This window comes from Centruroides vittatus, unplaced genomic scaffold (assembly GCF_030686945.1).
Source record: "Centruroides vittatus isolate TY-2023 unplaced genomic scaffold, ASM3068694v2 contig_290, whole genome shotgun sequence".
NCBI classification, from domain to species: domain Eukaryota; kingdom Metazoa; phylum Arthropoda; class Arachnida; order Scorpiones; family Buthidae; genus Centruroides; species Centruroides vittatus.
Window position 1 is genome coordinate 2,432,185 of NW_027121846.1, and position 27,473 is coordinate 2,459,657.

The following is a 27,473-nucleotide window of genomic DNA, read 5'->3' on the forward strand; positions in this document are numbered from 1 at the left end:
AATCATGGCCTACAGATGTTCAAAGTATGTGTTATAAGGTGCTGAAAGGCAAGTTATGGTTATTGTAGAGGATTCCAATTTTTATAAATTGGAGAAACAAAATGGTACCTAAAGCAGCTCTTCATTCATAATCAATTTTCTATTTTTAAAGAGAAATTAGTTTCTATTGATAAAATTTCTTTGCAGGAAATTTCTCTTCAGAAAGCAGCTGCTACTAATTTGAAAAATAGATGATAGGGTTATAAAGTTTTGTTGTAAAAATAAATGTGTGGGCAAATGCATCTGCAAAAACAAGAGACTTTTTTACAACTCAAAATGTCATGATACAAAATTATATAAATATATAATTATCATGTAATTACATATTAATCTGTATATTTAATTAGACAAGTTTTAACCTTTTTTTGTTTTTGCTTCATGCCTGGTTGTTGTCTCTTAGTTTCACTAATGGCCATCAACATTCGCTGTAATACCAGACTTATTACACACAGGATAGAAATAATCCCTTGATTAGGAAATTGTCAACATTTATTTATTCATATTATATGAGGAATATATTTTGGACCTTGTCCCTCATCAGTCCACTTTTTGATGACTACACTATCCGTTTTTGAAAAGCCACCAACTTTTTTAATATACAACAATGGATGTTAACACCACTAGAATTACATTTTTCACTTTTAACCATATTCAGTTCCAAAGTACTTTTTACAGCCGCTCCCTTTCACCCTTGTTTTTTCCTTATTCATAGTCATTTTTAACCTGATAATGAATCATTTGATTATTGATTTAAGTTAGGCTTGGTTTTCTATATAATTATACACTATATGCAGATTCATCATACAGTTTCAGATTTATACTATTGGTAATCTGAAAAAAATGAAAATATATAAAATAAAAATTCTTAGTTGTCTTTTAAATCTACACCATTTTTTAAGATTCATGAAGTCTCAAGCATCTTGTTCACTTACACTCATTTTTGTTCTGGAAAAGATAATTTCTTGTTTTGCATTAAACATTGGAATTCTCATCAGTCTTTCTTTGGAGTTCTTGCTTGTGATATCAGTGTTTCTGTTTGTTTCATTTTCACTTATTACTTTTCAAACATGGCTCTATAATGCAAGGGTAGTCCTGCTTGTAGCTCTGACAAGGCATAGAAAAGCCATAAATTGACTACTTTAGAGGAAGAAATTAAAGTGAATTTTAGTGAAAAAAGAAAAAAGCCTGCTTCTGAAAGTTTTTTTTTTAAAGTTAATTTTATGACTTATGCTATTTATTGTTAATTGTGTTTATTTGCCTTATTTTTATAAAAAAAATAAGTGTGATAGGTATATTAGTATAGTAAATACTTAACAATTAATAGGTTTTGCTATTTATGCAAATTTCTGCTTACCAAACTTTAAATGGGTGTTCTGTTGTGTAACTGAACATGATTACAGTAAAGCATCGTTTATCCGAATCAGTTGGGGACTGGGGTTGTTCGGATAACTGATTTTTTGGATAACCGATTATGTATGAAAAAATATATTAACCTGTCTGATGTTGAAATTTTTCTCTGTTGCGTGTCGCTTCGTGTTGAATTTTTGTCGATTTTAAGCCCAATGAAAATTTTTATAATAATAATCGAGGCTATTGTATCATTAAAAATTATTTCTTTATTTTGTACAAACAAAATAAATATATTGAAAAATATAAAATCATAAAAACAATACTTAAGAAGTAAATCTAGTATCAAAAAAGTTTGATTCAGCACGACACAGTTTGACTGGAAAGCGTTTGGATAACCAGTGTTCGGATAAATGACACTCTACTGTATTTATTTTATTCTATAGAAATTAAATTATAGTGTCCCACAAAATACATGAAAACATCTTAATGACTCTTGCTGACTAAAAAAGAATATGAAAACCTTAATCTTAAAAATGATAAAATATTGACTTTTGTATGTTCAAATTAATAATTGTAAATTAGATGTTAAATCAATTAATTTGACTTACTGTATTTGTTTACTATATTTCTTCTTTTTATTAATTTATACATTGAGAATATATCACAGATTTTCCTTTTGTATTCTATAAATTTTATTCACTTAAGTATAACAATATATATATTTTTTTAATTATGTAAAATATTCTGTTATTAGTGTGTATATAAAATGTGTACTTCAGTAATTGATGATGATGAACAGTAAAATATTGGCATTCTGTAAATAAAAATAATAATAATAAAAAATTTACTTTCTAGAAAATAAAAAAAAACTATTAAATTATTAAATTTTCTCTAGGTTAATGTACGTGTTACTACTATGGATGCAGAGCTGGAGTTTGCCATCCAACCTAATACAACTGGCAAACAATTATTTGATCAAGTAAGAAACTATTTTGTAAAAAGTTTTCTGTTTTGTTGCCATCATAAATTTGACTTGAATTTGTTTCAAAAATTGAAAATTTTAATAAATTTTCTTGTTATTTTAATAAAATCTCAGAAATACCATAAGTATTTACGAGATTTATTGTATCTATTAATTTTCCAATTAAATAATCCAATATTGTATCTATAGTATTTATTGAGGAATTTCAATTTTCTTTGTTATGATGCAATATGCTATTTTATGTTTGTGTAATTTGAAATTGGCTAAAGTGATTTTTGTCAAAAAGAATGAATTTTACACTATAGTTTTTGTCCATTTGCAATTTCATGTTTTATCAATTTTATAATATTGATAATTCTTTTTTAAATTTAATATAACCAAATTTTGATTATTGTATTCACACTTCTGATGATCTATACTTTCTTTCTTCAAAAGTATTTAGATTTAATAATAATGAATGACATAATCAATATTTCTGGAATTTTGTATCTATTAATGTATAAAATTAATTAAACAGATTTTAAATTGTTTTTGTAAGAATTTCAACTAAACTTTTAAATTGATTTTCATAATTATCATAATTTTGGCCATGTAGTAAGATGCTAGTCTGCTGCCATAAGAATACTAGTTCAAACTTGGTTCAGACCTCAAAATTTATCAAGAATAGTATAGGACAAAGTATCATTCTCATCCCTCGTCCATGCTAGTCAGATCCACCTGTAATGGGCACAATTGCTATTAGCCTATTATTTGCTGGTGCTTTACATTAATCAATCAACCACTACAATAATTATATGGACTGCTTATTTTGAAAGTGGTGTAAATCCATTTTTTTTTTCTTTCAGAATATTTAAAGGTTGCATTTTAGTTGATTTAAAAATATAAATAAAGTCTACTAAATTTGGCAATGTTTCTATGATTTTAAGTGATTACATGTAAGTTGATTACATAAAGACTCATGAATTTAACTAAACCAATATATTCTTTTTGGGTCATAAATGGACTTACACTAATTATTAAACTGTAAACATCATTAAATTTCACTTGAAATACATTGTTTTGTTCTGATTTTGTTTATAAATAATAACAAGAAATAAAATAGTGTTGTTTATTTCCAACATTAAAGATATTTACTTATTGTTAAAGTATTTTTGATAAACTTATCATTATTATGAGCTTTTCATTTAGGCTCATTACATGGATTTTTTTAAAATTTCATCTATTTCCATTTTATCAAATTGTGCTTTTGTTAGTAAAATGCAGATGTAATTTATGGACAGCCCATAAGTACTTAGACTGCAGAAAATGGACTTAGGCCACTTTCATAATCAATGATTATGCAATGTCATTTACTGACAAATTTTTTAATTGATCAAAGCATATGGTTACTATGAAATACTTAGTGTGAATTGTTTATAAATAAAAAATTTACACTAAATTATATGTAAATTATGTGATTTCTCAATTTTTTCAAAAATGGATTTACACCACTTTCAAAATAAACGGTCCATATGAGAATATTAGAGATTTTATTTATCCTTAAAACTTTCTTATAATTAACATTTTTATTTATTTTATGATATTGGAAGAATTTATTCCTGTAAAACAGATGCTAATGGAAAAACATTAGCAATATCAAATTTTAATGTTCTCAAAAAAACATTTTGTTAAATTTGAAAACAGTTGTAAATTTATGTAGATAAATTATTCTAGAAAATATATTCTGTTAAAAATTTTCATATATTTTTTTAATTTTTAGAATCAATTATGCTTTCATAGTTATTTTGCAATGGAAATAATTTTAATTTTACCAGTATTAATATCTTTTCTGAGATATACCTAGCTGATATTATTGACAAACTTAGTACACAAATTTCTTCAATTAATAATGATATCAATGAATGTTTTGAGTAAGAATAGATAAGAATTAGATTATATTCTGAATGAAATGTTATAGTATAAATTTGGGAGCTAAATATCAGTAAGTGAAATAACTTTGTAAATTTATTAAATACCGAGACTATTTTAAATATGGGTAATTAAATTTATATTGTTATGTAGTAATTTTATTTTTCAGTTTTATTTAAAAGAGACCCTTGCATAGTCTGTCCAGAACTGATACTTGTTCTTCTTGTTCTAAATTAGACTTATTTTTAAATTTTATTAAATACTTTTTAGTTATATTTATTATCTACATTACTATAGATAATAATTCTTAATAGATAAAAATCTTATCTATAATATTGGTTAATTAATTCAAAATATTTAATTATTAAAATTAGCAACAAATGACAACTTTGCTTATTTTAATGACAAATTTGTAATGATTAATTTCTAATTTCTACATTAATCTAAATAAGTCTGGTTTTAAAAAATCTGGCAATTTTTCTTTCTTACATTATTCAAAAGGTAATTATTTATTAAATTTATTACCAGTTTTGTCAGTTATTTATAGATGAAAAATTTTATTATTTGTTTCTAGATTATTTTAGTTTGACTATTGAGGTTTTTTTTTTAAATCAAAATTTCAATAATTAGCACAAAAATGTTATATTTGTATATTAGTTGAAAATTAAAATCTTGTGTTTATGATGTATTTATAATGTAATATTTTAATTTAAGAAAATTTTTTAAAATTTGACATAAAAATAAAGAATATAATTGATTTATGAAAATAGAATAACAACTATAATTCTTTTGTAATTTTAAATTTGACACTCCTTAAGAAATATTTTTTAATTCTTAAGAACTTTGCATTGATGATTACAACTTAAAGTAGTAAAATTCTGACAATTATGAACAAGAAAGTTCATACTCATCAGAAATAAAATATTAAAATTACGTAATATAATTTTGAAACAAAATATTTTTTATATTATTTATTTTATATCTTGATAGATTTTATTTTCCTATTTGTGTTATGGGAGATTAAGGATAATACAGTAAGACCCTGCTTAACGCGGGGGATGCGTTCCTAGACGACAAAGCGCTAAACGATACAGCATTAAACGAGGTCATTTTAACATAGAGTAAATAGAGATAGGGGAACACCGTGACCAAAAATAAACAGACTTCACTTTAATTTTAAGTTATATTACTATACAAATTTATATAAAAATATGTTAAATAACACACAAACATATGCACACAGAAATGTAAAATTCATTTTTTGTGATGAAGGTCCTGACTTTTCTGAAATTCTTGTTTTTTTTTTTTTTTTCTTTGCAATAAATTCGTGAAGTTTCATTTGTCACTTTTTTCTTTCCTTAAGCAAATGTCAGTAGCAGAAAATTGCATCCAAAACGCCTCATCTTCTTTCAAAATCTGGATCATTCACTACGATTTGATCAATGATTTCAGTTATCATTACCAACTTTTACTAAGGAAATCTGTAAAAAAATTCTTTGGGTTCTTTGTTTTCAGAATCTCTGTTTTCCAGTTCTACACAAATTCCTTGTTCTGCCGGTTCTTGAAGGTGGTCATTGGTAAGACTCTCACCAGAAACCTGCAGTAACTCCTCAATATCCTGCTCATTTACATCTCCTAGTCCTGCTGATTAGGTTGACAATTCAGTCAACCTAATCAATACGGCGATAGGCTCTTCTTGTTGAGAATTCTTGGATACTTTCAGCCATAACTTCTTCCACACTTCATTCGTGCATTTATCAGTTAATTCTTGTCAAGCGAAGCCGATATTGCCTATGGCATCCATGATGTTATATTTTTTCCAAAATTGCACCAAACAAACATAGATTTAAAGAAAGTGCACCTTTTTGCCACCTTTTTCTGATTGGTTCATATTTGTAAATAATCGTATTATATACGAATCAATGAAATGCCATGATAATTTAAATTGGCATAAATTTTGAGCTTTTTTTAAGGCTTTGAGCAGACCGTGTTATATTGAATCAGTGTTAATCGGGGTCTTACTGTATAAGTTTTTATGTTGTTAGTATTTATAGTTTATTTAATATATGAATCACAAGTCAGTATATTATATTTAAAGATATTTATTGAAAATCTGACTTTTATTTAAAATTATATAATATACTAACATAGTAAAATTAAACAATCTTAGCTACTGAAATATTAAATCTGATGTTTTGACCATCATCACAAAAATGGAATAATGGAACATTAATTCTAAACCAAACAACCATATACAATTTTGAAAGTTAAACTTACTTAATAAATTTTAAGTTAGTTAATAACATTTTTAGCATGAAAGTATTAGATTTAATGAATATTTTGCTGATTACAGTTGTTCAGTTTTACTGTGTTATCATACAAAAGTCTGGTTTTGTGTAATATACGGTTACAAGATCCTCAAAGATAACTCAGTGAAATAACTAGAAATTTCAATATATCTTGAATTCTAATAATTTATCAGATACTGATTAAAAGCAATGATTATTCAATAATTGAAATTTGAATTATTTTTAATCCTTTGACTATCTCAAATTTTATGCAATAGCTTTAATAATTAATTCATTTCATTATCTAATAATTTTAAATATCAGTTTAATTTTTGTGAACAAATATATATATTTTTTTTAATTAAAAGTTATTTCTAATTAATAAGTATTGCATTTTAAATGCAAAACAATTACTTTTTATATCAAATAAGTGTCAAATTGCTAATATTGATGATAAAAAATAGTGTATGTGTGAATGCATATTTCTGTAACTATATATATATATATATATATATATATATATACATACATCACATTGCAATTGCATATTTGGCAAAGAAATGCAAATAGAAATAATTTTATTTAATTTGAATTTTTTTTAAACAAATATTTGTATTATTTAGAATAATTTGATATAATTGTGTGATGATAATATGTTTTTATCTTTATTTGTTATATCGTTATTAAAGGTAGTGAAAACTATCGGTCTGAGGGAGATATGGTTTTTTGGTCTGCAATATACAGATAGCAAAAATTATATTACTTGGTTGAAATTAAATAAGAAGGTAAATATATTTTTTATTTTTACTATAGAAATTACAAGAAACACCATTTTAGTTAAATTTCAAATCATAATAATAAATATTTTAGGTTCTTGGTCAAGATGTAAAAAAAGAAAATCCTTTACAATTCAAATTTCGTGCTAAATTTTATCCTGAGGATGTTGCTGAAGAACTGATTCAAGATAATACTGTGGTAAGACTTTTTTTTTTAATAATTATGTCTTGTTAGAAATTATTATTTGTTTTTGAAAATGATTTCATTCCATTAGCTGAATTATTATTATAAATATTTTAATTTACAGAGATTGTTCTATTTACAAGTGAAAAATGGTATTCTTGCTGATGAAATATATTGTCCACCAGAAACATCAGTCCTTCTAGCATCTTATGCAGTACAGGGAAAATATGGAGATTATAATCCTGAAAAGCACAAATTAGGATGCTTATCTGCTGATAAATTACTTCCACAAAGGTACAGTACACTTTTTTGCTTAAAATAATAAAATTTTTGGAATTTGAAAATGCATGTATTTTCTGATTTTAGAGTGATGGATCAGCATAAATTATCTAAAGAACAATGGGATGAAAGAATAACTAACTGGTGGGCAGAGCATAAAGCAATGCCAGGGTAAATATTTATAATTTCTGTATAATTAGCCTGATTTATTTGAAATATTTTGTATAATATATTATTACATTGTATCCAAAAGGCTGGCTTAACTGCGTGAGTGTAGCCAAGGTATAATATCACTAAAAAATTATTTCTTGATAATTTCTATGATTAAATAATGATTAATGTTAAATTAATAATTTGATATTAATTGGATTGTTTGGTTCACAGAATCTGAACTCTCAATTCCTTATCATAGAGCAAGTAGGTTAAGAGTTACATCAACCACATTCCAAGCACAATTTCTGTAGATTATAAATTAAATTCTAAACTCTTATGCAATATTTTCATTATTATTTCATATTAACCAGGAAATAATACCCATTGGCATTTATAACACTTGGTTATAACTTATTACCTCAGTGTGATATGAAAACATGGTTAATGTTACCTATGGTTCCAAGATGGTGGCACTTCCGGTTGCCATCTTGGATTGGTCTGGAGACTGCACGTTTAGCGCTATTTTGTTCGGAGACCACGTATCTCCGAAAATATAATAAACTAAGATAAAATATTGAAAAAAAAAATACTCACGTTAACGATCCCTTTTTTATTCGATCCTACTTTTTTTCCTAGTTTGGTAGATTCCACTTCATTTTTGGCAGGTCTTTTCTTCCCTGGTGTTGTCGTTTCTGCTACAACTGTAGAAGACTTTTTGGCTGTCTTTTTATTCACATTTGCTGTTGCCTTTTCCTTTTCCTTCTCTTTTCTTAGTATTTGCTTCTTATTAATGTTCGGAAGTAGTGCACACGGAACAGATTGTAGATCTAACCATTTTGGAGTTGTCCCAGTCCCTAGATACATCATAAGCAATTGTCTTACAAAAAATTGGAAACTTTCTCCAGGTTTTCTTTACACTGATTCAATCAGATGTATGCTTCAGACAGTGCTGAATGCCATAATTCCATTCCAAAAGCTCAAAAATCCAACATGTTACTTTTCTCATATGGTGTTTCATGAAATCCAAAACAACAGTAATTCAATCGTGTTAACCTGGGTTAAAGGACATGCAGGCTTAGCTGGCAATGAGGCAGCTGATAAGCAAGCAAAGTTAAGTGCAAATTCTTCCTCCCCTCCTGAGTTCAGTGACATTCCTTACACCAGTATAAAGAACGTTGTTCATGCTACGGCTATCAGCCTTTGGCAGAGGGAATGGGAGAATGGTAACACTGGAAGGATAACATTTTCCTTCATCCCCAACATATAGACAAGACTTAAACTGAAGCATCTTTCCATCACATATATAAATACAGAAATTTTTACCTGACATGGCAACCTTGAAGGTCGCCTTTGGTCGCCTGTGGTCAAAGAAACCGCCCGACTGAGGTAATTGCTCCCACCTGGAGCCGGGGCCATAAACGGCCGGAAGGATCAAAGGTGGAGCGTCCCCACTTAAGGGACAATGCGTTGGCCACGTGCCGGCCAGCTTGAGAGAACAAAAATAAATAAAGCACGGACGCAAATGTGAGCTACGTCGGCGGAGATAGGGCGGACGTCTTGGAAGGCTCTAAGAAGGGGAAGGAAGTGATTGGTCGCAGGAGACAGTGCCAGAATCCCTTAAATTGGAAGGGTGGCAAAAAAACGAGGAGAAAGGGCGAGGGACCTGGTACGTGGCGGTCTCTAACAACAGGCAGACCTTTGAGGCGGATAGAGAGAGTGTTCTCCTCTTAGAAAGTCCTCTGGAGAAAGGTTGTTGTAGAGACGGACGGCCACGAGGTTAAGCCATCTCCGGAAGAGTGACTCGTGTTCCCGGGCCAGCTAAGTCGACGTGCTGCATCACAGCTTCGATACTGTAGTGTACGTAATGCTATTACATAGTGTATATCTTTGTAAATATTTGTAAATAAACTGTATATAACTAATTATCGAGTGTGGAGGTGTGACTTTCAACGGACCATCAAACGGACAATCTCGAGGCGTAAAGAACGACTCGGGACGGAACATTTGTAAAGATCACGTGACGAGTAAGAAGGATCTTCACTGGCGCAGTCGACAGGATTTTCTTGCAAATCTTCAGGAGATTCTCGCAAGACGACAGGAAAGTACTGAGCCCACATTCGAGATTTGGATACTTACGGAAGGAAGAGTAGCCGGAAATCAAGGCGGAACAGAACTCAACATTGGTAAGTTGTTCTTGATTATTTGTATTCAGAATGCCGGGACGCGGAAGGACTCAAGGGTCAAAAAGGGGTATGCCATGTTCTGAGGATCAGGGAGGTCGGGCTGATCTTAGTCAATCCCAGGAAATGGATACGGAGCCAGAAAGGGAAATTTTGGATTCCGAGGTCGAGGTTATGGATAACCGAAACGAAAGTAGAGGGGCATGAGTCTGACGAGTTAGAGAAATTACGCTTACAGGTCAGACTAGCTGAAATAGACTCTAAAAACAAAGAAATGGAAATTGAAAGGGACATTAGAAAAAGCGAAATCGAAATGGAAATTAGAAAAGCGAAATAGAGTTAGAGAGAGATCGTCTACGAAGTGAATCTAGGACTAGTAATAACTCTGAGCTGGGAGGTAACTTGGATAGCCTAGCTAGAAAAATCAGATGGGCTTTACCTAAAATGCCAGACAAGGAGGCGGAAGTACCGTCGTGGTTTCGGGCCGTAGAGGTAGTGTTACAAACGTACGATGTGCCGGAAGAACTTCAGGGGCAGCTAGTTTTAACGGTGCTATCGGAGAAATGTAAAACGGCGTTAAATAGGCTTACGGCAGACGAGATCAGGGATTACCAAACCTTAAAACAATTCCTACTAGACGAGCTGAGACTGTCTGCCGCTGAGTACCTCAAAGAGTTCACTTCCGCTGAAAAGGGAAGCAAAGAAACGTGGCCCCAATTTGCAGCTAGAATGGAGGATCTGTATCGGTATTATCTAAATAGTAGAGGCGTAGATTCTTTTGAGCAGCTAACAAAATTAGTGGTCTCGGATCACCTTAAGACTAAGTTAGATGCTGACACTAAGCGTTATGTTTTGTTGCAAGAAGGTAAAGGCTGGTTCCCACCGGAAGAGTTAGCCAGATACGCAGATAAGCATGCGGAGGCTGTGGAAAAGGGTGACGTTAGACTTATACCTGAACGCGAAAGGGATAGAACAGTCACTAGAACTGGAGGCATGAGCGCGAACAATGGAGGATCAAGAATGAGATGCTATGTCTGTGACCAAATGGGTCATCTCAGAAGGGATTGTCCTCGGAGACATACTAAAGAGGAAGGACCGAAGTCTAAAGCAACGCGAGCGGTTAAAATAGACGAAACGGTAGAATCGGACGAGCAGCTAGTAGCGAGGGTAAAGGTGAACAGGGAAACGGTCAGCGGAAACGTACCCGTTAGTGCAAACAAAAATCTCCTGCTCGCTTGTAAAGGTAATAAATTTTCTGCAATAGTGGACACGGGGGTAGATATGACGGTTATTAGGAAGTCTGTAGTGCCTGTTTACGTGTCGCGGGTAGCGAGAAAGGTTAAGTTAATCAGCGCATTTGGGCAGCAGATATCAGCAGTGTTAGCGACAATACCTGTAAGACTAGAAGGGAGGTCGAGTAAAAAGAAAAATGATTACGCTCCAGCCTTGATAACTTGCGCATTAACTGACGAACTTAGCTGCGGTACAGATGCATTACTTTCGGCAGCCGATTATTGCGTTTTGAGGAGAGTCGAACGGACGAAAACGAATAGGCGACGGAAACCAGTCGCGAGGGTTACGGTTGCGAAAGAAAGCGGGGAAAATAGGACGAGCCCCACGACAAATAAAAAGAGCGATGCTAGAAAATATTGTAAGGCGGGTCATAGTCGGCAGGCAAGCGTTCCCCTTCGGCTAGTTGACCGCACGCCTCTTAAGGAACAATCGGTCCCTAGGGCATTGGTAGCGCGGGATAATAAGGCAAAAATCGCGCACAGAAGAGGGAAAAATCGTAATGAGATCGACGTACTATCCAGACGGGAAATCAGGAGCAATCCGGAACCCCCAGATCGTACAGACAAGGCAGTTTAATTTCGGTATTAAGTCCTTCGGATAGATGTAATCAGTATCTACCAGGCGATTCTGAATGCAATGTGACGGGACAATTTGCCGAAGATGTTATTGACTGTGTAAAATATCTTTTTCTGTAAAATATTAAATACTGTATATTGTTAGTATAGTTTATTATTTGTAGTAACTTGATCCTTGTAATAAGAAAGGAGGAAGTGTAGTGTAACAAAATAATTTGTACAGTAAAGATTGCTGTGTGTCGCGGTAGTATTGTTTATGTCAAACAGGCTTTTGTTGAAGCGCAGTTTGAACCTTGTCGGTGGGAGGTGTAAAGGTCGCCTTTGGTGGCCTGTGTCAAAGAAACCGCCCGACTGAGGTAATTGCTCCCACCTGGAGCCGGGGCCATAAACGGCCGGAAGGATCAAAGGTGGAGCGTCCCCACTTAAGGGACAATGCGTTGGCCACGTGCCGGCCAGCTTGAGAGAACAAAAATAAATAAAGCACGGACGCAAATGTGAGCTACGTCGGCGGGAGATAGGGCGGACGTCTTGGAAGGCTCTAAGAAGGGGAAGGAAGTGATTGGTCGCAGGAGACAGTGCCAGAATCCCTTAAATTGGAAGGGTGGCAAAAAAACGAGGAGAAAGGGCGAGGGACCTGGTACGTGGCGGTCTCTAACAACAGGCAGACCTTTGAGGCGGATAGAGAGAGTGTTCTCCTCTTAGAAAGTCCTCTGGAGAAAGGTTGTTGTAGAGACGGACGGCCACGAGGTTAAGCCATCTCCGGAAGAGTGACTCGTGTTCCCGGGCCAGCTAAGTCGACGTGCTGCATCACAGCTTCGATACTGTAGTGTACGTAATGCTATTACATAGTGTATATCTTTGTAAATATTTGTAAATAAACTGTATATAACTAATTATCGAGTGTGGAGGTGTGACTTTCAACGGACCATCAAACGGACAATCTCGAGGCGTAAAGAACGACTCGGGACGGAACATTTGTAAAGATCACGTGACGAGTAAGAAGGATCTTCACTGCAACCTTGAGGCCTATCTTCACCGATTTGGTCACAGATACTCCCTTATGCGGCTGTAACAACACCTCAATACAAGACGTTCATCATTATATATTTGAATGTGATAACTTCACACATGAACGAGAAACACTTCTAAGGACTGCACTCTCCCAAGGACTCAACTGGCCATGCAAAATGGACAACTTTGTGACGGATCAAAAACTTTCAAAAAGTCTCATGGACTTCCTTGCTTCAACTGGAGTGTTGGAATCTGACTCTCGATCATCAAGACAGTGAGTGCATTTGTGTAGTGTAAACTTTTCTTCAACAATTGATCACAAATGTATATAATGTAAATACTACCTATGTCGCTTCCACAAAGTGTAGTGGGCGTGTGTTTGCTACATTTTCAATGTTACTAATGTACTGTTTGTTATTTAATCTCTGTATTCCTTGTTTTTTTTTTTTTTATTTTGGTTTAATAAATCCGACAAAGACACCCTGTACCTCCCCTTTTCTGCTCCTATCCTATTTTCTGTATTTTCACCTTTGCCTTCTGCCTTCTTTTCTTTATTTTCAAGCCAGGTAATACCACTGAGTGCACCTGGTCTTCTGCTCCTGTCAGCTACAAGTGTACAAGTCAATTACATGATAGCTCCCTCTATCGCTATTACCTCGACACCCGGATTGGAGATTACTGGAAGTGCCACCATCTTGGAACCATAGGTAACATTAACTGAAAACATTATAGTTCTGATTATCCAAAATAATGTGGCACAAGTGTTTCTTGGGTAATCAAAGATTAGATAACAATGCTTGGTGCAAAGTGAGTAACAAAATACAAAATAATATTATAAAATCAGAGTTTTATGATTAAAATTAAAATTTCTTTGAATGTTTTTAAAATTTGTATTGTTGTCTGAAGTCATCAGAGTAATTTCTTTTGAAAACTTCTAGAGTTTCTTTTAAGTATCATGAATCTCCAGTCCTAGATTCATGAAATGAATTGTATTAAACTGTGTTCCTTTCTTTATTGACTCTTTCACAGTTCATTTTGGTTGATGTGTAACTTGATTAACCTTTGGGGACTTGTAGAATCTCTGAAATGCCACAGCATATATTTTTCAACATCTCTTATATTTAAAATTTTGTAAAAAATTTGAAAAAATTTTATTTTCCTAACTCAAATGTCAAAAGTGTCAAAATCGGTTAAAACTGGTTTTGTAGAAAAATTCAATTTCGAAAACCAGTTTTTTAAAAAGTTGGTTTTTATATAAACCCTATTGATGACTGTGTGACAAAACTGGATCTTACATTTTAAAGAAAAGATTCTACTGAATAAAATAAATTGCCATAAATGTGCCATTTACAAGCAGAATGAAGCTTTTGTTTACAGGGTGATAAGACACTTTGTGGTTTAGAGTATAATAAATAAAATACATTTTTCACACAATTCTTACATTTGGAGTGGGGTTGATGCTGGCTCTATTGTTAATCTCCCTTTAAAGTAATGTAATTATCCTACACTAACCTTGAAAGAAAACATATCCATCTCCAATTACAAAAACAAACTTGATGTCTATCTGTTAATTGTGAGATAATTTACAGTGAAGTGAAATTTGATATGTTTATTTTATTGTTTTATCAGATGAAATTAAAATAAAATATGCATTTTTTGTCAATTCACAAGTATTTTGCATTGTAGAAAGAAGACAGAATACGGAAATAAGGTATAATCGTAATTTCTGATGTAATGCTGACAATTTTCACAATTTCAGAATAATCAATGCTGTCTGAGACACCTCTTGAGTGTATGAAGGCCTTGTGCTCACAGGGTTAAATTGGTCTCAGTTGGAATTCTACTATATATTAAACAGAACAGTCACAAACAGATTTATATAAATTTAAAGTATTTTAAAAACTTTAGATTTTATCATTGAATTGTTTAAACTAATTCAAATTAATTATAAATGAATTTGTCATTAGAGTCTGGCACTGTTGCTCTGTGGGCTAATATATTGTGCAAATATATTATCAATCAAAAATAGAGTTATAGATTTTGCAATTTTTTTACCATACTTTATTTAAATTAAATCTAAAGTTAAATGTTAAATGTAAATAAAATATGTTAGTTAATGCATTGACTATCTCAAATTTTATGCAATAGCTTTAGTAATTAATTCATTTCATTATCTAATAATTTTAAATATCAGTTTAATTTTTGTGAACAAATATTAATTAGAAATAACTTTTAATTAAAAAAAATATATAAGTATTGTATTTTAAATGCAAAACAATTACTTTGTATATCAAATAAATGTCAATGTATTGTAATATGATCATAAAAATAATATCAGTTATTTTAATTAAATTTGTATAAACAATTGCATATGTCAGATTTGATAAATTACATTAACAAATGGGATGAGTTGAAATTAAAAGTTTTAACAGTTATGTCACTATTACTGCTTTTTAGAAGAAAATCAAATGATTCCTAAATGAAGTTGACATATCATTGTGCATTAGCAAGCAAGATATTAATATTTAATGACTCAACACAATATTTGAAATAAATTGCATTGAATGCCCAATATGTTTAATATTTTATATATGTATAAAGCTACATTGGCTTCACTTAATCACTGATATAAAAAGTTGAGTAAAAACAGATTTTGTACTGAAAAAGTGAATGGTCCAGTGAAAAGAGAATGTCCATTACATTAAATAGAAAAATCTCAAGTCATACATTTTATATTCTACAATGCACCAAAGTTAACACTGTACAGCATTTTGTTTTACATGTATCCAATCATTTTAAGTGTTATCTGTTTTTGAAAAAGTTGAAAATATGAACATGTTAATAATTATAAAGTATAATATTTTCTTTTATGTAATTATTGAGTGTTTTGTTAAAATTTTTTTTTCATACATTGATTAAATAACTGAAAATTATATACAAAGCTAATATTGTTTATAAAGAATTGTTGTAAGTTATAAAAAATATGTTTTCACATTATATTTTTATAATTTAAGTTAGGGTTGTATTTAGTAATAAGAAAAAATTAATTACTATGTACTGTACACTGCATTACTACAAACAAACTACTTCAAACAACCTTTACTCTGCAGTAAAATTAATTCTTTAATCTAACGTTTTCGGTTAGCTTTACTAACTCTCTTCAGGATTGCCAAAAAAACCGTTATTTCGAAAAATACGTTCAAAAAAGTTCAGATGGAGTTCAGATGGAGAACGGTTTTTAAAATTAACAGTGAATGTAAAAGAAAAACTCAGGACAAGACATGGAAAGATATAAGAGAAAGTAAAAAATGGATGAATGATAATGATGTAGTGCTAACAAGGGTGGACAAGTCTAAAAACATGGTAATTATGAAGAAGGGCACGTATAAAGAACTGCTAGCAGATTACATAAAGGACACTCAATGCAGGGTAACGCACCCAAAGATTGTAGACCAGATGCAAGCAAGAGTAAAACGGTTTAGTAAGACAGATTTGGCTAAGCAGCTGCGAATGACGAAGATTATCGTATCCTCCCCGGCCGTTCCAAGACTATTCGGGTTTGCAAAGACCCATAAACCGGGAAAAAGCATAAGGCCGGTGGTAGATAAGTGCTCTGCTCCTACGATATTGCTAGAAAGGAAGCTCAAAGAATTTATTATGATAAACATGCCTGCACATCAGTATAGCGTAACACAGGCAGTAGAGGTAATACAGAAGTTAAAGCAATTGAAATTAAGCGAAAAAAACTACATGACAGTTTTCGATTTTAAGGCAATGTACCCATCGGTAAAGTTGGAGCTGTGTTTTGGGCACTTGAGAGATTTTTTGTTAGAAAAGGTAGAAAATGCAGCAAAAGTAAGAAGGCAAATATTAGAATTGGCGCACTTAGCCACTTTTTCGTCGTTCTTCGAGTTTGAAGATACTACATACAAGCAACATAGGGGCGTGCCAATGGGTAGCCCTGTGTCAGGGTTACTATGCGAATTAGTAGTAAGATCTCTGGAAAGTAGCAAATTGCACAAATATAAAGGAAAAATATTGCTGTATGCAAGATATGTAGATGATGTATGTATTATATGGAACGAGAAGCCAGACGTGGAAAAATTTAGTCGAGATATAAATAACAATATCTTTGGGCTGGAGCTAGAAATAGAACAGCAGAGCCATAGAAAAATACATTTCCTGGACATAGATGTAGAAGTGGAGGAAGAAGGAAAAATAACTACTAAAGTGTATCGTAAACCATCGTACATTCCAGAGATGATACCATGGACTTCCCATGACCCGACGAACTACAAGTTGGCAGCCTTCAGAGCACTGCTTAGAAGAGTGTACACGCATTGTAGCAGGATGCAAGACACAAGAAGAGAGGTAGAATACATCAAGAAAATAGCAGAAAATGTAGGAGTAAAGAGTAGCAAAATAAAACGGTTGGTGCAAGAAATAGAGAAAGGTAATAACGAGAGTAAAGAAAAGGGAGAATTTACCATAATGGAATATAGAGCTCAATTAAGCAACATATATAGAAGAATAGGAATAGAGAAGAATAAAAAAATAGCATACAGGAGGAACCCTACTGTATTTCAGTTGCTACGGAACAACAAAGCGCCCATAGACAGAATGAAAATTCCAGGGGTTTACAGAATACCAGTGCAGGATAAAAGGAGGAGTACGGAGCTGTATTATATAGGGGCCACGAAGAGATCGCTGGCGGTAAGGTTAGAGGAGCATAAAAGAAATATAAGATGCAGGCAACTAGTTACGGCGTTAGCCAACTATGCGATAGCGGATCCGGACGAGGTGTCTATCAACTGGGACGATGCAAAAATTGTACAGAAAGTAGCAAATATAAGGCAACTTAAATATACGGAGGCGTGGTGTATTGGCAAGTACAATGAAAAAGGGCAAAGCATTAATTTTAAAGAATCATATCGAATCCCTTCCGCTTGGAGAGCGGCCGATATGCAGCTGTGAAAGAATGATCTGAGATTGCGCAGCCGGAAAGTTTAAAAGCATTCTAAATTGTAGAGTTTTTTGAACGTATTTTTCAAAATAACGGTTTTTTTGGCAATCCTGAAGAGGGTTAGTAAAGCTAACTGAAAACGTTAGATTAAAGAATTAATTTTACTGCAGAGTAAAGGTTGTTTGAAGTAGAAAAAATTAATTTTTACCTTTGAATTTATTACCCAAATTTTTTTTAAAAGAAAAAAATTGTAATTATACATTATTTTATTCTTTCTTACCATTTTTCATATATCTGACTAATTTTATTACAAATTACAAAAATACACAAATTTTCAGTATTTATTTAACCAGTTGTTTGCGGAGTACTGCTATTGGAGTAACCGGTTTTCGTTAAACTGTTGCTGAGTACTCCAGTTGGAGTAAGTGTCAATTTTTTTTGTAATTAACTAGTTGGTGGCGATTTGAGCACTGATTGGCTTTTATCTGCATAGACTAAGTCTGTTTCAACGAATACGATATTCGTTACCACCCTGTATTTTTAAATTTAGGCACAAAACTCCTCCATTCCATGTTAAGTCTATGGGAGACACTTCTTTTGTTCATTTGACAATAAAATCCTAGTTAGCATGCCCGTTAAGTTCTAATTGGTTTATTATAGCTAAATGACTATCCTTTGACCAATAAGCATCGACTTGGGTTTGTGGGGTAGGAACTTTCTTGGAAAAGGTTATACCAACTTTGAGCTACATTGTCAGCTACAAACGTAAACAAACAATTATAAATCGTTATAGAGCTAGTGGAACTGAGTTGAGCGCCACCTGTACGCAGGAAAGAAAACTGCTTCGGGAAAACATGTGTGTCTTTGGATTGGATACGTACTGAAAAGCAGTGGTTGTTTTCTTCCTGTGATAATGAACCACAGCTTTCTGCCACACAAAACTTCAAAAACTAACTATTGTGTGGTCGGTTGTAGTGTTACCTATATTACTGCGCCGTCAGGTACAAAGTTTTATTTGTTCCCGAATGAATGATACCCTGGGAGGAAAGAGAAATGGCTGGCTGCAGTTTAATTCCTGAGGTTAATTATATAATGAAGATGTGTTGCATTCTAACCAATCTCCTGTTATAAAACCTTAGTTGGCTCTATTTTAAATTTAGTTCTCTAATGTAAAGTTTAGTAATTTTTTTTTTCTTTTTAATATTATTTTGTTAATCTGACAGATATTAATTGGCATACGATGTGATATTTGAATTTAAGAGATCTGTGGAAGAAAAGGGTAAGAAGCAAAATTAGTATTTTGAGGAAATGAAGGTAAAAGTTCTCCCTGTTAATACAATACTATTAGTTACTGCTATGGTCCTTATTGAAGCTCCTTTATATATATGGTTAGTTACAAATTTCATTATTTACCATGCAATGAATATATAGTTTACTTCTTCCACACCACCTTTTAAATTTACAAAATTAAGAGTATAATATATATCAGAATATTAACACTGCTCAGTCCTAATGATCTACAGTCACTTCTCGACTTACGACCAGTTCGACTTACGTCTGAAGTTGCAGAACCGAACCCTGTCGTAAGTCGAGAAGTGACTATACAGCATTGACTAATGCAGGCATTCTTTGACTGTAAAGTGCTGAATGTAGTACGTATATATTATATATTATTTAAATATATAATTATAAATAATATATAAATTTATAATTTATCAAATTTCTATTTATTAAAATATATATAGTGTTACATGTAACATATAAAATTCATACAGGATAAATTCATATATTGTAAGAATGCTATTATTTCTCAACAACAATCAAATGAACAAAATGTTGAAACAAAAGTAATGAACATGAAATACTAAACTTTAAAGTTATCACATTGAAAAATCACTGGTAAGATGATCATCACCAGAATCTTCCTCACTAGAATGTTTTTGTATGGTTTCCAAGTGTAACATTTTATCGTTATTGCTTTTAAGTAGTTCCTTTGCTATTAACAGTGCTTCACAGGAATCGGTAAGAACTTGATTTTGTAGTTTAGCTTTTATTAAATTTAATTGCAAAAAAAAAAAATACGTTTAACTGTTGAATGAGGAAGCAATAAAAACATCTATTTACTGCCAAACTAAAGTAAAAAAATATAGAAATAAGAATAAAAATGAATGTTTTGAAAGGTATTAGGATTTCATGAATAGTACTAGGAAAATGGTGTTGGGTATCTTGGTACTGAAACAATTAAAAAGGTACTAGATTAGTACAAAAGTACCAGATGCAACAACACTGGCACCGGCTTTGTAGCCCCGATTCTGTTACCTGGCGTCGCCGCTAGAGGCGCCTTGATCTAGTTTTGTCGTTCCTTCCACTAGCTCTATTCTTATCTATTTTTAGCATGAATTTAATAAATTTTTATGTATATTTATTCTATTTAACAAATAAGCTTGTTTTTTAAACCATTCAGCCATAAATCTTTCAAAAAACAAAGTACTTCCGGTTATGGTGGTACTTCTGTAATACATAAGATATACATGTATAGTTATTAATATAATAAAGTAATAATCACTTATTATAGTCTACTATTAGTACAATAGTTTAAATAACGTATAAATAGAATCAAATACACATCAACGATAATAAAAGTGTATTAACCTAGATTTAGAAAGGCCACCCCCCATGCCGATCGGCGTTATAATCTATAGGCCGTATTATTTCTCTACGTTGATTTAGAAAGCTGCAGTTTTTTTATTTGACAGAAAATAAACATGTCTAAGTAACGTATGTAACAAATTAATGGAATATTTATAAAAAAAACGATTTTTTAAAATATTTTAAAATCTTAAATTTTATTAATTTTTTTAAACATACATAATATTTTGAAGTTAACAATCGTAAAGTGTAATATGTACGTGATAGAAAACCGAAAACAGATTATATCTACTACAATTTTTAAGCAAGATATCACAAATTGAAAAACCACTTTAAAAACCACAAAACCTGTATGCAACAGCAGTGTTGTTTCAGATTATCGAGTGCGCAGCTGACAGGTTAACACATGGATTTATCAGAAATTAAAATAGACATGATTTTCAAAAAATTACTAAACTATAATTATACAATAATTAAAATTCAGAAAGCATAAATGGCTAAATGAATCATTTTGTAAAAGCAGGATGTCTGTGTGAAATGATAAGATTCTTATAGGATATTGAAGACTTTTCTTTTACTATCTTTTGTGTTAGAGCTATGATAACAATCTGAGAAATATTCTCATAAGAAAACTGAAACTATTAGGGGTTGTAATTCGGTGTATGTATGTGAATGTAACAAAACTGTGTGTAGATGTAGAGCGGGAGATGAAAGAGGAGAAACCCTATTGAGAAATGGACTCACCCTTGGTGAGTCCATTTCTCAATAGGCAACCATGTGGTGTGAGCTCGTGGTCGACCAGGAGTGTTGTCCGGCAGGAAATCCGTCTGTGTCATGTTTGCGACTAAAAAAAGAGCAACGTGGTGTTATTTGTTTTTTGCAGCAGAGGGTGTTGGAGTTTATAAAGTGCATCAGCAAATGAATCACTGTCACTGACTTGTGTGCAGAACTGGCACAAGCATTTCTGCGAGGGATGGGATTCTTTGAAAGATGATCCGCAACATGGTCAAAGTCACCTCGTCATCACAGATGCTTTGGTGAATGAAGTTGACCAGATCATCCGAGCAAACAGACGATGCACAATAAAGGACATCAGTGAGGAGGTGGGTATGAGTTTCGGTTCTGTTGTGCCATCATTACGGAGAAACTGCATTACAGGAAACTGAGTGCACAGTGGGTGCCACACAATCTCACAGACAATCAGAAGTGGCTTCGCATTGGATTGTCCTTGCAGCATCTTCTCCAATATCATGCTGAGGACAATTTCTTGGACAGAGCTGTGGCAGGTGATGAATCTTGGTGCCATCACTACCAACCAGAAAGCAAACAACAAAGCCAACAGTGGAAACATTCCAGCTCCCTACTGCCAAAGAAGTCCAGGATGATGCAGAGTAAGGGCAAAATTGTGGTGACGTTTTTTTTGATATGAAAGGCCTGCTTTTCATTGAGTTCCTGGCCCAAGGTCAAACGATCAACGCTGATCAGTACTGCAATACCCTGGAACGTTTGCGTGCAGCAATCAAAGCCAAGCAGCCAGGAATGTTGTCCTCTAGAGTGCTTTTGCTGCCCGACAATGCGCGGCCACATACGGCCACTCACACACTGAGCATGCTTGTGAAGTTTCAGTGGAGTATGTTGGAACACCCACCGTACAGCCCCGATCTTTCACCATGTGACTTTCACATCTTTGGTCTGCCAAAAAAAAGCATTGCAGGGTCGACATTTTCAATTGGACAGCGAAGTCATGGATACTGTTCAAAACTGGTTTCATTCTCAGCCAAACTCTTTCTACGAATAAGGTATTCACCGCTTTGTGCAACAGTGGGACAAATGTCATTTGTGTAATTTTAGTGATTACATTTGAAAATAATGGCTACTGTTCTGTTTTCATTTGATTCACCCTTATGAATAATGAAATATAATGTAAAATGAGTTCTCTACAATTTTAACTTTTTGTCAGCATACTTGCTAGCAGCAAGAAAGTTAAAATATGGGATGACAAATCTATAGAGAGGTTTCATGTCGACATCATGAGTGACGTCATGAGCATGCGCAATTGTCCAGCGTCATCTTTGTGACTGTGTGACTTGTTTACATTTTGTGTGAGTTCGCGTGCGCTTTAACTGGAGTTCTGGTGTTGTTTTTTTTCGTCGCGAATATCACTATGGTGATTTGTTGTGTAATTGGGTGTAATGCTAGTTCACTCAAGAACAGAGAAACATCATTTTTTTAAAATTCCCGGCATTATTTGTCATCGAGGATCCCAAACCGAGGAGCTTTCACAACGAAGGTAAACTGCATGGCTCTCGAGAATTAACCGGAAAAATTTCGTTACGAATAAAGTGAATACCAATACAAGAGTTTGTCAGAAATATTTCATTTCAATATTTACGTTAATAAACACTAAGTTATATTTTAAAACCTAAAAGAGTTTACTGATTTGCTTATATTAATTTAGTTAGGTATAGTGCATTTATAAACGAATAACTAATGTAATTTCAGGCTTTAGCTAGTGCAAACTTATAAACGTTATACGTTAAAACTAAAAGCAAGTAGGCTTATTATATGCTAGTTTCAACTAGAAAATAAAGGTACTGAACAATTTGAATTAAAAAATTTCCACAGCTGTTTTTAATTAGACTTTTACTTCCAGACAAAAATTCTTAGTTAAGAAATACATAAAAACACGAGTTTAAACAAACAAAAGAAAACATATCTTTCCAAGTAATATTACTTCGCTGTTATTCATTACTTTTACTTTTATATCAGGAGAAACCCAGCCACTTGTTAAATAGTTATGGGCCTCTAAAGATTTATAAGCTTTCATTTGTGACAGGGTGTAGAAATTTGTTGTCAAAACCAAATAGTTTATAATGTCACCAAATTCTACTTTCAGCCACAACTCTCGATCTACGACGAAGTCTGATAAACTGGCTTCGTATGGATCGCCTTGAAATAACGAAATTTTCTCTTCGTACAGAGCCGCATCTCGTCCTGTTAGACCGCTAGAATAGCCCGCAAGAAAAGAATCTTTTTTAACTTAATCCATGATAATAGAACTGCAGTATTTTTGTACGTTTAAACTAAAAAAAGACGTCGAATAACAGACCACGTGCAAGCTAAGCGAGCGAAAACTACCACAAAAATGGCGAATGGGCGGAGCAAACGTGTGTTTTATCACGTGACATGCGACTTGAAACCTCTCTATACTATTGCTATCGCAAAAATATTAATATAACATGAGTGTGTTACAAAAACAATATTGTTTGAGGAATAAAGATTGGTCATAATTTTAGGATAAATTTTGATAAATTGATTCGATGCAAAGATATCAAAGTTTTGTAGCTTCAGTATTTTTGTAGGTATATTTTATGTAATGTACAGTACAGTACATAGAAGTGGTACTGTATTCTACTAGGTATAGGATGTAAACGAAATAGTCTTATTATTAGTCCAAATGGAAAGCATTTGCAAAGGAATAACTGCATTAAATTATTACATTAATTGATTTTCACAATTATGATTTTTGGTAAACAGTCTTTTCACATAAATTAATATAGATATCAGGAATTGTTGTATCAGAAAAGATAATTATCAGTCTTTTCTTGTTCTACCGTATTGTGAATCTGAAAATTCACATGTTAGGACATTATACTTTATTTGAAAATATGTACAATAATATATTTTAATAAAAGTTTGGCTCTTTTATTATAGATCAAACCAACTACTACTAAATAATTAGATGTTTTTTTTATGTATTTTTCTTTAGATGATGATCAACACTAATTACTTGTATTCACAATCTAATATTAATTAAAAGTCAAAATTTAAATTAGTAAACAACCATATACTTCATAAAATAAATGATTGACTTTCAATTGCAGGTTGTGTATATAAAAGTTTTGTTTTTATAGCAGTGGCGTTCTGTCTGTGGAAGCAACGCTTCCCTTGTATTTTCTAAAATATAAATACATATTGTGCAATTATCTTCATATTTTAATGTACTTTGAATTACTTAATGCAGTTATAATAAAATATTAATTTTATGTATTTTATTACAAATTTCTATACATGTGAAAAACAACAATAAGATTGCTATTGTATATCTATATATATATATATATAAAAATGGATGTGTGTGTGCCTATATCTCGCTCTACAGCCAAAACTACACATCGCACATGAATGGTGTTTGTGTGTGGTAGTAGTCCCAAGTCTCCTATCGTGCACTATAGTGGTTGCGTCTCGATAGCTATAAGGGTGTGGGAGATATAAGGATTGAAAGTGGTTGACTTGGAAAATGTGTGACGCTTCAATGAGAATTTTCCAGTTTTTTCTAGAGAGTTCCAGAAACTAGAGGTGAAATTTGGTACACAGTTAGGGTATGTTATGAAAATGCACACTAAGAAGGGATTTTTTGAAATTCCCCCCGCAGGGGGTAGAGGGAGAGCATTAACCTGAAGAACGGCTTCTATTGTACCATTTTAGATGCGAATTTTTGTATTTAACTACGTTTTAGTAGGGTATGCAATGAAAATAAACACTAAGAAGGGATTTTTCGAAATTTCCTCCATGGGGGAGAGGGAGAGCATTAAGTCCTAACCTGAAGAATGGCTTCTACTGTACTATTTTAGATGCGATTTTTTTTTGTTTTTAATTACGTTTAGTCTTCATTGAGTACTTAGGGGTATTAAATTGATAACATTTCAGATATTGATATAAATAGTTTTATATATTTTGATTTTTTAACCAAATGTTCAAACCGTTTTAAATTCGAATTTGTTATTGCATATTGGTTCGATTATAGATCGATTGTAAACGTTCCAGAAAATTTATCAAATTAAAAACAGTTGGTTTGATTCTCAGCAATTCTCAGCGGTAGGTGTTATATAACAATTACTATGATTGTTGAAATATTGAATGTAAATAGGGTTTGCTTGCAAAATCCACACGAGCAAAGCCGTGGGTAACAGCTAGTTCGAATATAAATTCGTACATGCATATTCCCAATGGAAGCGCTGTATCGTTGAATATGGGACAGTTTCCATGGCAAAAATATTTGAATCATGTAAAGCAGTTGGATTACATGCATTCGCACATGTGCTTTACGGAGCACCAACTTCTAGCAGTTTAGCTGGTGGATACTACGCATCAAAATATTGTATAATGCTTCCAATGATTAGGTTTGTTTGTAATTTTTACGGAAACACAGCTTCCCTATCATCAAATGTCACTGCATGCCACTGTTTTATAGAATATATCACCATTTTGGACAAAGGTTGGTTGGACAGATAAGCCTGTAATCATTAATAATGATAATGCCAGACAAATGTAGACTTTTAGAACTATTTTGTTATATGAGTGGTGCTAAAATCCACAATGCACGTTTTCATTTACATTTTTCTCGATAACGTGATATGACTGCAAAAAAATAATGTTTAATTTTTTGCTATAATGAAGGGATGTTATATTGAAGATAGAATTTTAAATATTGGAGTTGCTCTTTTAATAAGATCTTTAAAAAACAAAAAAAAAATACTGTATATTTGATTTTTTTATAGAATGAGCTTGCATTTATTTTATTATAGAAGCTTTGTCTTGTTTAACTTGGACAAAGTTTAAAAAAAATAAATTTGATTTGTGAATTACTATTGAATTATTTTGAATTATGTAACTTTACAGGGAGGATGCAATGATGGAATATTTGAAAATCGCTCAAGATTTGGAAATGTATGGAGTGAATTATTTTGAGATAAAAAATAAGAAAGGAACTGATCTATGGTTAGGAGTAGATGCACTTGGCTTAAATATATATGAAAAGGATGACAAGTATATAATTTAAATTATTTATTTATTTCTAAATTTTTTGGCATTAGTAATAATTTTTTAAAATTTCTTTCCAATTAGACTTACTCCAAAGATTGGCTTTCCATGGAGTGAAATAAGAAATATATCATTTAATGATAGAAAGTTTGTCATTAAACCAATTGACAAGAAAGCTCCAGTATGAATTTTAAATAATTTAAAATTATAATGTAATTTAATTAATTTTAATTTAATTATCATATCTGATTTGTTACAGGACTTCGTATTTTTTGCTCCTCGTTTAAGAATTAATAAAAGAATACTTGCTCTATGTATGGGAAATCATGAGTTATATATGCGCCGTCGCAAACCTGATACTATTGAAGTGCAACAAATGAAAGCACAAGCACGAGAGGAAAAACTTGCTAAACAACAAGAAAGGTTTGAAAAGTTTTATTAATTGCTATTCAGATGTTTATAATGATAGATAAAACATAATTTAATAATTCATTGAATTAAAAGGGTGAGATAAAGTTCTTTGTTTTTAGCTGGTTTATAGTTAACTGGATAAAAATTATATGTATTTTTAGATTCTGACTAATATAATTAATCATTATACATTTGATTTATTTAAATTCATTAAATTTAAAGTTATTACCAATTTTATCAGTAATCTGGTGAAATTAGTTATACTGTGTTTCCACATGTATTTTTTGCCACTTTTTACTAATCATAAATTGAGATGCAAAAGATATCTACCATCGAAAATAATTTGTATATCAATAGTTACTCACTATTCAACTTCTAGCACAATTCTTCAACAGTAGTTCTTCTACATACAGGTATTTTTTCTTTGTAAATGTGCTGACCCATTCTCAACTAGCCTTAAACTTGAGGGAAGAAATATTTTGTGTCTGAGCAATATTATAACATATCACATGATACAGCACAGCCATCATTGTGCATTTCTTCAACATACTGTAACAATTTTTCCTGAAGTTGGGGATACTTTCCAGCCAGACCACAAAATGCCCTCAT

At 32.2% G+C, this 27,473-nt stretch overlaps 1 protein-coding gene across 3 annotated transcripts in view; it reads left to right on the forward strand.

Annotated features, from left to right (window-relative positions):
• Positions 1–27,473, forward strand: part of LOC136972407 (moesin/ezrin/radixin homolog 1-like) — a 62,396-nt gene that overhangs the window by 30,473 nt on the left and 4,450 nt on the right. For all 3 annotated transcript variants that reach the window (XM_067267003.1, XM_067267002.1, XM_067267001.1), the window contains exons 3-10: positions 2,285–2,368; positions 7,257–7,352; positions 7,438–7,542; positions 7,652–7,821; positions 7,894–7,977; positions 26,313–26,459; positions 26,538–26,634; positions 26,713–26,876. In XM_067267003.1, the coding sequence (XP_067123104.1) occupies positions 2,285–2,368; positions 7,257–7,352; positions 7,438–7,542; positions 7,652–7,821; positions 7,894–7,977; positions 26,313–26,459; positions 26,538–26,634; positions 26,713–26,876 (947 nt within the window). The remainder of the gene's footprint in view (positions 1–2,284; positions 2,369–7,256; positions 7,353–7,437; positions 7,543–7,651; positions 7,822–7,893; positions 7,978–26,312; positions 26,460–26,537; positions 26,635–26,712; positions 26,877–27,473) is intronic.